The sequence below is a fragment of the Bos taurus genome, chromosome 2, assembly GCF_002263795.3.
Source record: "Bos taurus isolate L1 Dominette 01449 registration number 42190680 breed Hereford chromosome 2, ARS-UCD2.0, whole genome shotgun sequence".
NCBI lineage: Eukaryota > Metazoa > Chordata > Mammalia > Artiodactyla > Bovidae > Bos > Bos taurus.
The window spans coordinates 106,284,463-106,298,811 of NC_037329.1; the positions used below are offsets into that span (position 1 = coordinate 106,284,463).

The 14,349-nt window shown below is 55.1% G+C and overlaps 2 protein-coding genes across 4 annotated transcripts; one reads left to right on the forward strand and one right to left on the reverse strand.

The window, feature by feature from the left end:
* The first annotated feature begins 5,547 nt into the window (after positions 1–5,547).
* Positions 5,548–8,783, forward strand: GPBAR1 (G protein-coupled bile acid receptor 1). Of its 2 annotated transcripts, XM_024999245.2 has the most exons (3): positions 5,548–5,751; positions 6,556–6,715; positions 7,600–8,783. In XM_024999245.2, exon 3 carries the CDS (start codon positions 7,645–7,647, stop codon positions 8,632–8,634), a length of 990 nt encoding a protein of 329 aa, XP_024855013.1. In that variant the 5' UTR covers positions 5,548–5,751; positions 6,556–6,715; positions 7,600–7,644; the 3' UTR covers positions 8,635–8,783. The 2 variants fall into 2 exon arrangements, with proteins under 2 accessions (XP_024855013.1, NP_778219.1); NM_175049.3 differs by lacking the exon at positions 6,556–6,715 and having other exon boundaries at positions 5,571–5,751.
* Positions 8,784–9,142: 359 nt separating this feature from the next.
* AAMP (angio associated migratory cell protein) lies at positions 9,143–14,047 on the reverse strand. 2 transcript variants are annotated; one of them, XM_005202870.5, is made up of 11 exons: positions 13,876–14,047; positions 13,241–13,396; positions 12,479–12,598; positions 11,824–11,963; positions 11,425–11,569; positions 11,062–11,145; positions 10,848–10,963; positions 10,587–10,690; positions 10,365–10,455; positions 10,055–10,209; positions 9,143–9,634 (listed from the first exon to the last, which is right to left on the reverse strand). In XM_005202870.5, the coding sequence occupies exons 1-11, from the start codon at positions 13,994–13,996 to the stop codon at positions 9,559–9,561; spliced, it is 1,308 nt and encodes a 435-aa protein (XP_005202927.1). In that variant the 5' UTR covers positions 13,997–14,047; the 3' UTR covers positions 9,143–9,558. The 2 variants fall into 2 exon arrangements, with proteins under 2 accessions (XP_005202927.1, NP_001070463.1); NM_001076995.2 differs by having other exon boundaries at positions 9,145–9,634; positions 13,241–13,393.
* Between the last annotated feature and the right edge of the window lie 302 nt (positions 14,048–14,349).

The following is a 14,349-nucleotide window of genomic DNA, read 5'->3' on the forward strand; positions in this document are numbered from 1 at the left end:
TACTGCCCTTGAACCTGCAAACATGCACTGGAGAAACTCAGGTTCAGGAACCCCACCCCCACCCCCACCCTCCCTGTAGAGGGGGGAGAGGCTCACTGGTAAGCTCTTAGTTGGCATTTCTAAGTAAACTTTATGCACTGCAAAGCTTTTTAATTTGTCTCCATCAAGTTCATTGTTTCAGACTGGTTTGAAACTGTCAATGAATTGTGAAATCTGATATTTCCTCAACAATTATGAGGTATTTGTAGATTAACTGCAGTTGTAAGAAACAGTGCTGAAATCCTGTAATACAATATAATTGCCAGGAGGAAGCTGATGTTAACACGATCACAACCTTACTCATATTTCCCCAGTTGTACATGCAGCTCATCTGTGTGTGTGTGTGTGTGGTTTCCTGTGTGTTTTTTTTTTTCACATATGTGACTTCATCTTCAGTGTTTTAAAATGGAATAGTAGATGCTGTTGTGTCATATATGCTGAGTACATCACTCCTATTATAGGTAAGTACTGATTCTGAAATATGTCTTAGTTGTGGACATACTGACTAGGTCATAGAAATGTCTTTACTGTGGGTCATGGTCAGATTTGAAGGGACAGGTCGTTTAGTCATCAAAACTTCACTTTACTCTTTGTAAATGAGATCCTGGAAAGCTCAGGATCAGTTAAGTTCCCATGCCCTCAACAAACAAGTGCCCTGGAGAGTGCTGTCCCCTTGGGGAGGCCAACCATGACCTGCAGTGGAGAGAGTTCACTGCCAAGGCTTCCCCGTGTTCTCCTGGGATGCGGCCCCTCATCACCTACTGCTGGTGGATGGAAAACTGGGCTAAGTTAGATCTGTTAGGAGACAGTGACATAGCTGTGCTCTGTACCCCTGTGTAAGGGGTTTGTGAAGGTAATTTTGCTAGAAGGTGTGTTTACCATCCCGCTGAGTTTCGAACAAATCTCCTTAGTAAGTTGGAACTCAACTGTATTTTGCCAATAATGGAGATTGGATTCCTGAAAAGTGCTGTAAATGGCAAAACCAAAATTGCTTAGAAGATACAGAGTTAGGAGGAGAAGAGGCATTAAGTACTTTTTACAGCAGTAAACCGTAAGGAATTGTCTTAATTCCAAGACTTGATCAGCATAAAAACTCATACTGATGAAAACCCCCTCCAAACTGGCTCCTTTGTGTACATCTGTTTCCAGGGCACACTTAACTCGTTCTCAAGGGCCCGCCTTCACCGTTATGGACAAAGGCCCACTGTAACTTCAGCCAGAGCCCATTGGAGGAGGACTTCAGCACACTGAGGATGTGGGCTGGGGAAAATGGGATCTAATCTCAGTGCTGATTTGCTCCTTTGCCCAAAGGTCCATGCCTGGGAGGTGTAGATGAGCTGGGGTGTAAACTGGAGAGTTTCAAAAATGTTTTTTCTCCAATGCGGGGAAACCCAGGTTCGATCCCTGGGCTGGGAAGATCCCCTGGAGAAGGAAATGGCAACCCACTCCAGTATTCTTGCCTGAAGAATCCCATGGACGGAGGAGCTTGGTAGGCTACAGTCCACGGGGTCGAAAAGAGTCGGACACGACTGAGTGACTTCACTTTCCACTTAATAGCTATGTGACTGAGTAGATTTCTTAATCTGAGCACCAGTGGCCTCATCTTTGGTTGGACATGACTCCACCTATCTCACCGGGCTCTTAAAAGGAATAAACAACAGATAAGTACCTATCACATCAGATCAGATCAGTCGCTCAATCGTGTCCGACTTTGCAACCCCATAAATCGCAGCACGCCAGGCCTCCCTGTCCATCACCAACTCCCGGAGTTCACACAGACTCACGTCCATCGAGTCAGTGATGCCATCCAGCCATCTCATCCTCTGTTGTCCCCTTCTCCTCTTGCCCCCAATCCCTCCCAGCATCAGAGTCTTTTCCAGTGAATCAAGTAGGCATTTATAATGAGTGAAAAAGTTGGCTTAAAACTCAACATTCAGAAAACTAAAAGATCATGGCATCTGGTCCCATCACTTCATGGCAAAACAGTGACAGACTTTATTTTTGGGGGGCTCCAAAATGGTGACTGCAGCCATGAAATTAAGATGCTTGCTCCTTGGAAGAAAAGTTATGACCAACTTAGCATATTAAAAAGCAGAGACATTACTTTGCCAACAAAGGTCCATCTAGTCAAAGCTGTGGTTTTTCTAGTAGTCATGTATGGATGTGAGAGTTGGACTGAAAAGAAGGTAAGTGCTGAAGAATTGATGCTTTTGAACTGTGGTTTTGGAGAAGACTCTTGAGAGTCCCTCGGACACCAAGGAGATCCAACCAGTCCATGCTAAAGGAAATCAGTCCTGATTATTCATTGGAAAGACTGAGGCTGAAGCTGAAACTCCAATACTTTGGCCACCTAATGCGAAGAACTGACTCATTTGAAAAGACCCTGATGCTGGGAAAGATTGAAGGTGGGAAGAGAAGGGGACAACAGAGGATGAGATGGTTGGATGGTATCACCAACTCAATGGAGATAAGTTTGAGTAAACTCTAGGAGTTGGTGATGGACAGGGAGGCCTGGCATGCTGCAGTCCATGGGGTCGCAAAGAGTCGAACACTGCTGAGCAACTGAACTGAACTGACTGATAATGTCTATAATTAGAGTTGATAATGCTTTCTAATAAATCTTAGTTCCATTCTTACACTCCCAAGGGGATCAGAAGGGGCAGCATAAATCAAGGTTATTCTGCTTTGGGGTTATTCAGGTCCTCCCCCAAGATGGTGATATTTTTTGCTGGTGGCCCTCATACTGCAGTTTGAGGTGAGGAAGGTGTTGGTGGGTATCTCCCAAGTCTGGAGAAAGTAGGACCTGGGGAAGCTAAAATCCAGGAGCTTGGTGGGAAGACGACGACGTTAACAGAAAGTGGATAAGTGGACGTGTGGAACCAGAGGGCGGGAAATTGAAGCCAGGAAGAGGAAGTAACACCAGCTACTGTGTCAGCCCACATACCCAGAGCTGCTTCTCCTCTGTTACCATTTCAGTTCCTTCAGCCTCGTTCAAAGTAGGCCAGATGGACCCTCAGCCTAAGCCCAGCAGCCACACAGGCCCTAGACCCAAAGCCTGGGTCCATTCTGGGGACTCAAGAATTCTCAGTTCAAGCAATGCTGCCCCCTTCTGGGGATTGCTAAAAGCACTGTTAAATTTCTGTGAGAGATCTGTCATTTATCCGTAAGGGGAAGGACCAGTGTCCTCTGCTCATACAGCTGACTTAGGGCTTCCTCAGTCTTGGTCATAGTATTGCGCCCACAACCCTCCAGAGACCCCCAGGGGCTCGTCTGCTGTTGCATCTGGGGAGGGTTGAACAGTTCCATAGCCACTCATCACCCCTTTGCCTCTGTTCATCCAGTCAGTGAGTACTCACCACCAAGTCCCAGACACCCAGGGTCAACAGAAAAGTTAAATACCCAGGAGAACAGAGTGACAAAGGAGACCCAGGTGCATTTCCTGCCCCTGTCCATATCGGGCATCGTGATAACAGGCTGGACCTAAGGAGAGAAGGGGGACGGGTGGGGACTCTAGGGCCCGAAGAGTCAGCCGATGGGAGCATCTGAAGACTGCCTGCATCAGAGCCCTCCCGTGAGCAAAGGAGAGAAGGCTGTGGATGAGTCAGTCCCAGGGATTGATGGAACAGAGGAACCAGATGATCAAGGCAGGAGGAAACAGCTGAGTGGAAGACAGAACCCAGGCTGCCCGGCTCCTGCTCCCAGAGTTGTTCTTTACACGTCATCCCACACACTGTTTAGACAGAGCAGCGGAGAAGAAACACAGACATCCTGGAGGCTGCCGGGAGGAGGCCAGGGTTGGGAACAGAAGGTCTGTTTATTCTTGGCAGTCCAGTATCCAAGGGGCCCCACTCCCACTTCTGTCCAGACCCCAATCTGAACTCTCCCAGAGCCTCTTGACTTCTACCCAACCAGAGAGCGTGGGGCTGGGAGCCATCCCCTGGAACGCTGCGTCCTCCTAGCCCCCAGCTCCCTAGAGGACAGGTCTGAGACTGGATGCTTCTCCCACTTTTTGTCCAGAGACCCTTCTCTCCAGGACCCCTGACTGCCGTGCAGAGTTGGCAGAGCCAGACCTCTCAGGCCTCCCGCCCTTTGGGCCCAGGTCGTCCTGGGAGAGGGCAGAGGACCCCTTGCTCCATCTTCATGTGCTCTTGAACAAGAAAGCTTTTCCTAATGTCTAACCTCCAGTTTTCTTGCTGAAGTTTTAGCCTGTTTCCTCCCATTTCAGGTCTCAAGAAAATGTAACTGCTTCTCTCCCTCTCCCCAAAGTTACACTTGACACAAGGTGGAAATCAGGGCTTCCTGGCCTTGAACTTGCCCTTCCTCTCACTCAGTTTCCTGTGTTTCCTTGTGGAGTGAAAGTGTCATTACCCTCTTGCTATTCACAAGCTCTTCATCCGCTTATTTCAATGGAATTCTCAGAGGGGACGTGCAGAAAAGGCCAGAAGTTCCTCTCATTGACTGCTTCTGTGCCAACCACTGACCCAAGTCCTTATTACACTTTTTTTTTGCCCACACCACGTGGCATGTGGGATATACCCCAACTAGGGATTGAACCTGTGCCCCTGTAGTTGAAGGGTGGAGTGTTAACCCCTGGACCTCCAGGGAAGTCTCCCCACATTTTCTCATTTAGTCTCACAATAGATGAAAATGGTACGAGCCCCCATTCTACAGATGAGGAAACTGAGGTAAGAAAATCTAAAAATTTGTTCAAATTTACACAGCCAGTAAAATAGGATCCAAGTAGGATTCTGAGATTTAAACCCAGGCCTTCTGATTCAAGCACTGGCTGTTTCTTAGTCTTCATGGAGGAGAAAAGAAGGATGTCATTTGTTGAGACCCCTCCCCCTGTTAGGTGTCCGGCAGTGGGGTGTATGCAGTTACGTATATTATCCCATAAGACTCCTGGCAACACTGACTGATGGTTTGCCTTGTTCCCATTTTACAGGTGAGAAAATAGAGGTCCAGAGATAGCTTGCCCAAGAGCCATTCATGCCTCAGCCCAAAACGTGACTCACAAAGTAATTGAGAAAAGTGCGGAATGAACCCAGATTCTAGGAGGCAAGGCTGGCTTTATAAGCTGAAAGTTCCCATCAGGTAATAGGAAGGGGAGATAGCAAGGATTCTCGCGTTCCAAAGGCCCCCACCACCGCCACCATCAGACTGTACTCAGCAGAGTGGCAGAATTACAGAGCTGGATGCGCTATCAGCTGGCTGGCCACTGATATATTTATAAAATGTAAATATATCAGCCGGGAGATGGGGAGGATAGACTAAATCATTGTTCACTAACTGGAATGCATTTCTCAGATTAGCTAACCAGCAGCAGGCCAGAGAGCTCCAAGCTGCCTCCTTGGAGCCAAGCTATGTCCAGTGGCTGGAGACAGGGCCACTGGTATGGGAGGAAGACGTGGAGGGCGCCCAGGGGAAAGGGGAGGAAGCCTTCCCAGCACAGCAGCTCAGGGTGTGTCGGGCCCCACCCCCAGAGGCGGGGCCAGGCTGGGTCCCACCAGCCTCAGCTCCATCCCAGGCGAGGGCAGAGCCAGGGCAGCAGAGAGCTGGGGGCCCTGCTGTCTCCACACAGTGGAGGTACCATGACCTCAACGGTCAGGACACCAGACGTCGCCAGAAGCCCTGCAGCACTGGCTGGGACAACTCCCTGACACTCGGAGGGGAGCCCAGGCTGGGCAAGCCACATCTGTCACCTACAGTCATGTGAGTAGCTACCTAACCCTAACCCTAGCCCCCACCCGGCCCCCGGGCCACACCTGGAGACCTCAGCCGCAGGGCCTGAAGAGACCTTGCATCCAGCCCAAGCCACCCGAGCCTCCATGTTGTGACTGCCAAGAAGTCCCCCCACCCCCAGGGCTGACCCTGCCTTTCTTGCTGCTCTGGTGGAGGTGGGGTGGGAGACTCACTCCCAGCGAAGAGCTGGGAGTGCCAGCCCGCGACTCCAGAGTCCAGGTTTGAAGTCTCAGGTCCCTGAGATCTCCTGGGGTTTGAACAAGTTAACAGTGTGGGGATGAAGGGGAACAGAAACCAGAGGGCCGCTGGAAGGGAAAGATGTTCCCAGCAGAGGGCACTGGGGGACACTGAGAAAGAGGAACCAGGCTGAGGGTAAAGGGGTGCAACGGCCTGGGGGAACTGGGGGAGCTGGGAATAGAAGCGGTAGCATCTCCTGTGCTCAGGGTGGCCTTGAGGCCCTTCGACCCTCTGACCCCGGGGAGGGGGCAGGTAGGAATCCTTCCCTTATTGACTTTGATCCTAGCAACAGCAGCTGCTCCCCTGTTGACAGAAGCAGGAGTTTCCCACAGGGCCCAGGCAGGATACCCCCTCCCTCATCCCCATGATGTGGCGGCAGGGCCAGGGCATGGGAGGACTGGGACAGGTCAGAGCCACGGAAAGGCCAGGCGCTGCCCAGCAGCTCCCCCTCCATCTCTGGGCTCACTTCAGCCCCCCTTGCCCTCCACACTCACTGCCAACCTTCCCCCTCACTCAGCAGCTCTTCCCCTCCTCCAGTTCCCAGGAAAGGCCGGTTGCTAGCTGCTAGCCTGGTGCGGACGTCAAGTTTATGGGCTGGAAGTCCTACCCGGAGGCTGCTCACTGAAGTGTAACCAGCCACAAGGCGGATGGAAGGGAGGTGCTGGGGACAGGGCAACCCCTTGGTGCTGCTAACTCAGTGAGCCCTGCCTCAGACTGACTTCTGCCCCACCCCACCCCCACCCCCACCCCCACCCCCAATCCTTAGTAACCTACCACTTTTTAAGACACTGATGCCAACCAGCCTGCAAGCATCTGAAGACAGGGATCACTCTCCACTCTCCCACCCCTCCCCACCCAACCCCAGCCCTAGCCCCTAGTCCAGGGCCCGCCCATGGCCCAAAGAAGGCTGTCAGCTGTTGGCTGGCCAGAGGATCACTACACACCAGCCAGACTCCATCCTATCCCTTTAGCTGATTTAGACGCCTCACCTGGTGGAGGCAGGGATGGTCCAAATGCTGTGGGGACGGGTGTGTCTAACCAGAGGCATAAACACAGCTGCCCAGAGAGGGTCAGGCAGGTAACAGAAATGGGGAAAGGGCTGGGTGGGGACTGTAGGGAGCTTTCTGAAGGCAGTGACAGCGCAACTCTAGCTGGTTGCTACTACATAGGCCCTGATTGTTTTTTTTAACCAAAAATATGAATTTTTATGTAAATTTTAATTGGCAATTCATTGGAGGAAAAATGTGTATCAGCAAACAGGATATGGTCCACAGTGCATTGGTCTCCAACCTCTAGATAGCTTCCCTGGTGGTTTAGAGGTAAAGAAATCCGCCTGCCAATGCAGGAGACGCGGGTTCAGTCCCTGACTGGGGAATAGCTCAATAGTTCAATCGAGAAGGGACTAGCTACCCACTCCAGTATTCTGGCCTGGGAAATCCCACTGACAGAGAAGCCTGGTGACCTACAGTCCCTGGGGTCACAAAGAGTCCGACATGACTTAGCGACTAAACAACAACTTGCCGAGAGAGGACAGTGATCCGCAGCCCCATCCTAACTCCAGCCACCCCATCTTCCGTCCAGGCATGCCTGCTGCTGCTCCAGGTCTCCCCCGTCCCCAGGCCCAAGATGACATCCAACAGCACCAGGGAGGTGCCCAGCCCCGTTCCTGCAGGGGCCCTGGGGCTCTCCCTGGCCCTGGCAAGCCTCATCGTCGCTGCCAACCTGCTCCTGGCCGTGGGTATCGCCGGGGACCGCCGCCTGCGCAGCCCGCCCGCTGGCTGCTTCTTCCTGAGTCTTCTGCTGGCAGGGCTGCTCACGGGGCTGGCGCTGCCCGCGCTGCCCGTCCTATGGAGCCAGAGCCGCCGGGGCTACTGGTCCTGCCTCTTCCTCTACTTGGCTCCCAACTTCTGCTTCCTCTCCCTGCTCGCCAACCTCCTACTGGTGCACGGGGAGCGCTACATGGCCGTGCTGCGGCCCCTGCGGCCCCGTGGGAGCATGCGGCTGGCCCTGCTCCTCACCTGGGCTGCCCCCTTGCTCTTTGCCAGCCTGCCTGCCCTGGGCTGGAACCACTGGGCCCCTGGTGGCAACTGCAGCTCCCAGGCCGTCTTCCCAGCCCCCTACCTCTACCTCGAAATCTATGGGCTCCTGCTGCCGGCTGTGGGCGCGGCCGCCCTCCTCTCGGTCCGCGTGCTGGTCACTGCGCACCGCCAGCTGCAGGACATCCGCCGGCTGGAGCGGGCCGTGTGCCGCGGGGCGCCCTCGGCCCTGGCCCGAGCCCTCACCTGGCGGCAGGCCAGGGCGCAGGCTGGGGCCACGTTGCTCTTCGGGCTGTGCTGGGGGCCCTACGTGGCCACCCTGCTGCTCTCTGTCCTGGCCTTTGAGCAGCGCCCGCCACTAGGGCCCGGAACTCTGCTGTCCCTCATCTCACTGGGCAGCGCCAGTGCGGCGGCCGTGCCCGTGGCCATGGGGCTGGGTGATCAGCGCTATACAGGCCCCTGGAGGGTGGCCGCCCAGAAGTGGCTCCGGATGCTGCGGGGCAGACCGCAGAGCAGTCCTGGTCCCAGCACCGCCTACCATACCAGCAGCCAAAGCAGCGTGGACCTTGACTTGAACTAGAGGGAGGGCCTCTGCTCATTCCAATTAGAAGCATCCATCCATCTTGGCTCCCAAGCCCGTCTCCACATGTCCCCACAGATCTGGATCATGGATCAGAGAGTGTCCCTGTATGACCCCACTCTGACTGAATAAAGCTCCCTTGGCCCAGGTGATGGTTATCTCATTCTGTGTCTTAGCCAAGGAGGGACAGGTGAACAGCTGGGGAAAGAACCTAGAGGATCCAGGGAGATTCCATGTCTTAGCCAGGGAGGGACAGGTGAACAGCTGGGGAAAGAACCTAGAGGATCCAGGGAGATTCCATGTCTCAGCCAGGGAGGGACAGGTGAACAGTGGGGAAAGAACCTAGAGGATATATATCCAGGGAGATTCCTGGTAGGCAGGCAGTTGTAGGTGAGGGCGGTGAGTTGAGGAACCCTGAAATCCGGCAGAGGGGGAGGGTAGCAACACCCTGACATGCCCCTCACTGGTTCCTCCTCACGTCCAGCCACAAAATCCACACAGACACGTCTCTGGGAAGTATATTTTATTTACATTTTTAAAATCTGTTAACTAACATCTCTTCCTCCTTTCCACCCCCAGAGACTTGGGAAGGGAAAGAACGGGAACTTCAAAGACCTACTCCCCACATACAAACACACACCCCCATGGCTCACACCAGCAAAGGAAGTGAAAGAGAAAGAGGTCTGAACCTCCCTCTGAAGTATCCGCCAGGTCTGGGTGAGAGGGAGGGAGCGGGGGAAGGAGGAGCCCGAGGGGTGGGTTTCTTAAGAAAAGGAAGAGACAGAGAGGGAGCAAGTCAGTTTGAAGGGGTTGGAAAGTAGTCCGAGGCCCCTCCCCTCCTCTTCCCTCCTACCCGACCGCCTCTGCTGTGGGGGGTCTCCCTGCGCCCCCTCCACACCAGACACAAAGCAGACGCTGCAGCTGTTAGCGGTCAGGTCTCTGGACACAAAATACTTTTGCTTTGTGGTCTCCTGACGTGGTCACCACCAAGGAGGCATCTCTGTGGACAGAAAGCACGGTTGGAAAGGACTGGAGAACCTAAGGCCCACCCCAAGCCCACCACCCAGGGGCCCTTTGGGGGGCTCTTCCAGTGTATCCTCAACTCTAGACCGCTAGTGCCTGGCGCTGGGCTCACCAGCCCACATCCGGTGAACACTCCTGAAGCCAGCCATCAGCCTGAGGATCAGGGGAGAGCTGCCCGCATGGGGGAGGCAGTCCCAGCCCCTGAGCCCGAGAGTGAGATGAGAGGCCACACCATCAACAGAGGACGACTCCCACAGGCCCCCAGCACGGCTGCCTAGGCAGGCCCAGGCCTTGGGTCCCAGCTTCCTTTAGCAGCCCTCCCACACTTTAAGAGCCCCACCTGCTGCTCTCACCTTTCAAATACGCAGAGACCCTAGCCCATGCCAAATCCACTTACTTGCTGAGGGCAAAGTCCAGGATCTCGGCCGTGTGGCCCCGGTAGTCAGTAAGCAGGCGGCCAGTCCGAGCATCCCAGAGGCGCACGATGCCATCCAGGCTGCAAGTGTAAACCACGGCGGTGCCTGCCTCCCACAGCAGCTGCACAATGCCCGACTGCAGAAGGGTACACAGGAGCGAGGTGCGTCATGGGCATCTGCTCCCAACTCTCAAGGAGGGAGGAGGGGATGATGGACCATAGGAAGGACTAGGCAGGAGCCATGTCTGCGGCAGATGCTCCCAGAGAACCTGGGCTTCCCCACAGCCTGTACCTGGTGCTGACACTGGTGCCTGAGGGTCTGTGTGGACAGGTCATAGATGGCCAAGGTCCCATCCAGGTAGCCAACAGCTGCCAGAGGCATCCTGGCAGAAGAGAGCATCATGAAGGCTCATGGGGGGACCTGCACTTGGCGCCCTCTGTCCTCCCTGGTCCCCAGCCCCCTCCCCCAAGCCCCCTGCTCATGTGTCCAGGCTGAGGCCGCGCTCACACTCACACACTGCAGAAGCCCAAGGACTCCACGGAGTTGGACTCACTCTCCTCCCCTTCTCCCAGGCTCGGCTGGGAGGCCACAGTCTCGGGTCTGAAAACGCCCACCACCTATGAGCCAGAGGAGAGGATCAGAAGAGGGCCTGGAAACATGATTCCCCAGTAAGAGAAGAAAGGTACTGGGGCAAGGAGGCTGACTGAAGAAAAAGAAGAAACGGAGATGCGGAAAGCAGAGGGCCCCACAGCCAGACTTCCAGGTCCCACTCACCTTGCCGGTGGTGGCACTGACCAGCTTGGCCTGGCAGTCCACAGAGCCAGTGAGGATCAGGCTGCCATCCTGGTTGGTGGCGACACAGGTCAGAGGGCCCTGGTGACCCTCGGTCCCTAGGATGAAGCAGGGAGGAAGTCAGGCTTCATCCTGACCCAGGTCTCGGCCCTTTCCCCACAAAAGCCTAGGTTAACACCTTCGCCACCTCCAATACCTTTTAGTACGTGGATAGAGTTTCCCTGCTTCAGGTCCCAAATCCTGATGGTGCCATCTTCATAGCCAACTACAGCTCGCTTCCCTGAAGGATCAGAGATGCAGGTGAAGAGACGACAACCAGCACAGACACACCAGCACATCAGGCAAGAGAAGAGAGAGGCAGGCAAGGAAGCGAGGGAACAGACAGTGCCCCAGGGAAGACCCAGTTCCAGGTGAGAAAGGGGAAGCTGTTTGCTCTGGTCCTGGGAGGTCACTGCTCTCAACAGCAGACCTCGGAGTTTGCTGACCATGGCCCAGGAGGGTGCCAGGCATGTGTGGAACCCAGACCCCACCTGTCTACACTCAGGAATGCCGCTCTCACCATCAGGGAGGACTCGGCCACAGGTGGCCGGGCAGTTGGGGCCCTGGAAGGTCTTGCAGTCACCAGTCGGAACCTTCCACATCCAGGTGTTGCCATCAGCCGTGCCCGCCAGGAGGACAGGTGCCCGAGGGTGCCACTCCATCCACTGGGCAGGGACAAAGGCTCAACAAGGGTTCCCCTCAGCCCATCTCACCTAGGAGTCTGCCCCCAGAACCCCACCAAGCTCTCCCTGCTTCCGAGTCAGTGGGGACATCCCAGGGGACAGGCCCAGACACTCTTGCTGTCCCCTGGGAGAGCACTGGCTCAGAGCTGGCTTGATCCGTTCAAGGTGGTATGGGCCCCCGAGTTCTCCCTACTCCACCCGGCCCTCAGAGTTGAATCCCACTGTGACAATCTCACCTCTAGATCTCCTGCTTCAAAAGACCAGACCTCCTCCTTTGTGTCCACCTGCCACACTTTTAAAAGACCACTCATGTCTCCTGTGGCCACTAGGGTAGAGTCATGGCTGAAACCAGCACAAGTCACAGAGTCTTTATGGCCTGCAGAGAGTGGGCAGAAAGAGAAGAGAATGTCAGGGAACCTGGTGCTGGGGATACAGGACCCAGGTATCCGGCCCCCAGAAAGTACCAGCTGGGAAAAAAAGGATGAGTCCCCACAAAACAGGCAACCAAACTCAGAGCTGCTGCAGAAGCCCACTGCAGCAACCCCCAGCTCTCCCCAGGCAAAACACTACTGGGCCCCCACTTGACCATGTGTAGCCCAGACCTATGTCTTTCCCATTCTGTCCGCACCTCTGCCTGAAATATCCACAGCCTCCTTCCCACCCCCATTCTCCGCCACTAGTGTCGCCTCCTCCAGGTCTTTCCCTGACTCCCTCGGCCAGTCAGTGTCTCCCTCCCCCACACCCACAAAAGACTAGGATATTCTTTGGGGCTCTTGGGCCAAGCATAGAGCTGGCAAAACAGGGGTCAATAAATGGCTGCTGGATGCATAACCACTGCAGGCCAGCCCCCTAAGACCTCCAAAGAGGCAGGACTTCACCGAGCTCCCTCACCTGCACACTCAAAGAGCAGTTCCCCATCGCTGAGCCTCCACACAAAGGCTTTGTCGTCTTCACCTCCTGTCACTGCCAAGGTGTTGGTCTTGGGGTCCAGGCTCACACAGAACACTGATGCTGTCCCAAGAGATATTCCAAGAGTAAGGAAGTGGGGATCCCACCTAGAGTCCTGTCCTTCAGGACCTTTGGGGAGCCCACCCCCCTTCCACCTAAAGCAACATGTCTTTCTTCCTGGAAAAGAAGGGTGCATTCAAGCTCTTCTAAGTTTCAAGCATTCGGTTGTTGGAGAAGTCCCTCCCCAGGACACATCGCTCTCCTGTACTCTTTCTTCCATTCACCCCACATTTCTGTGGTGGACAAGAGGAGGGAACGAGTGTAGGGCTTACAGTTCTCAGAGTGGGATGCCACCAGGTTGGGGGCTGAGTGAGGAAAGCCTGCGTTACTGGTTCCTTATCAAGAGTTAATATTTAAGAGGATTATCCAAAAGATGATCTAAAAGGTACTATTACCCCTAATTCAGAGTAAAGGAACTTTTATCAATGACAACTTTTTAAAAGGAAACTAAAGCCCAGAGACGTCAATAAAGATCATAAACAACCAAGTAGCAGAGACAGGATTTGAATCCAAGTGTGTCTCAACTGACTCCAGGAGCCAACAGCTCCTCCATCACAAAGGCAACATTTTCCCACCACTACATGGCGGATGATGTGCAAATGTCCACCTGGACTGAACTTAGGACAGCTCTCCCCAGGGACCTACCAGAATGCAATGCAAAAGTGACCTCGCTGTCGTCGGGGCCCTCCATGCTGCCGACCACCCCTTCCTGGGGTTCCAGGACCCAGCCCTCCTCGTTGCCCTCTTCTTCTTCCTCTTCCTCGAAGTCCACATCTTCCATCTCCTGGACCAGATCGTCTGCTTTGGGGAGAGGGTTAACAGACGGTGTGCGGCAGGCGGGAAGAGGGATGGCAAGTGTGGGGAGGCCCGAGGCTGGGGTGGTCATGTGGCGAGAGGGCAAGGTGAGGTCAGACAGGAGGGGTGAAGCGGGGGGTGAGAGGCGGCAGGGAGGAGGGGGCGTGCAGAACGGAGGACCGGAGAGCTCTGAGGACCTGGGGTTGGCCAGAGACCGTGTGGGAAGGGAGGGCCGAGGGAATGATGGGAAGGGGGTGTGTGAGGGGAAGGGCCAGGGGAGGCGTCAGGGGAACCCCCACCCCGGGCCAGGCCTGAAAACTAAGTGTGGGGCTGGGGGAGAGGGGAAGGGCGAAGGAGGTAGGTAGGAATGACAGGTGAGGTGGGGTGGGGTGGGGTGGGGTAGGGAGCAGAGGGGGGAAAACCCGGGGTCAAAGGCCAGGGGTAAGAGCCTCTTGTCCCATGGCCTGAGGATCCGCAGCTCTTACCCGGGTCCGGCGGACCAGGATCCAGTTCTACCACCTCGATAATCTCTTCATCACCATGGAAGCTTAGAGTCTCCAACGGGGGGGTGTCAGCAGCGGCCCCGCTCTCCGATTCGGACTCCATGCGGCGCAAGCGGCGGACCCACTTCTCTGGGCCCAAACGCCTCCCAGAGTCAGCTCTGCGCGACGACGCGGAACTCGAGCCCCTCCTCCCGGGAGGAAGTAGGCGTAGGCGACTCCCCGGCAGGGAGAGCGACGGCCTCTTGACCAATAGCGAAAGGGGTGGACCGGCTGAGTCACCAATCACAAGGCAAAAGTGGGAGACGAGGCCGAGGCGTGGCGAGGAGAACCCAAACTCCGCCCAACCTGACTCCGCCCCCAACAGGAGGGAAACAAGCGAGCGTGCGCGCTTCCGGGGCTCTCCTGGGAAGAGTAGTTCTCCTGGGTCCGCTGCTTGGGCTTCTGGGAGTTGTAGTT

Bases quoted from the DNA above. Each gene is read 5' to 3' on its own strand.
- GPBAR1 (XM_024999245.2), top strand. From the start codon at position 7,645: ATGACATCCAACAGCACCAGGGAGGTGCCCAGCCCCGTTCCTGCAGGG.
- AAMP (XM_005202870.5), bottom strand. From the start codon at position 13,996: ATGGAGTCCGAATCGGAGAGCGGGGCCGCTGCTGACACCCCCCCGTTG. The intron at 11,570-11,823 runs GTGAGATTGTCA...GTCCCTGCCCAG, and splicing joins TTGAAGCAGGAGATCTAGAG to TGGATGGAGTGGCACCCTCG. The intron at 10,691-10,847 runs GTGAGTGGGACC...TCTGGCTCATAG, and splicing joins TCAGTGCCACCACCGGCAAG to GTGGTGGGCGTTTTCAGACC.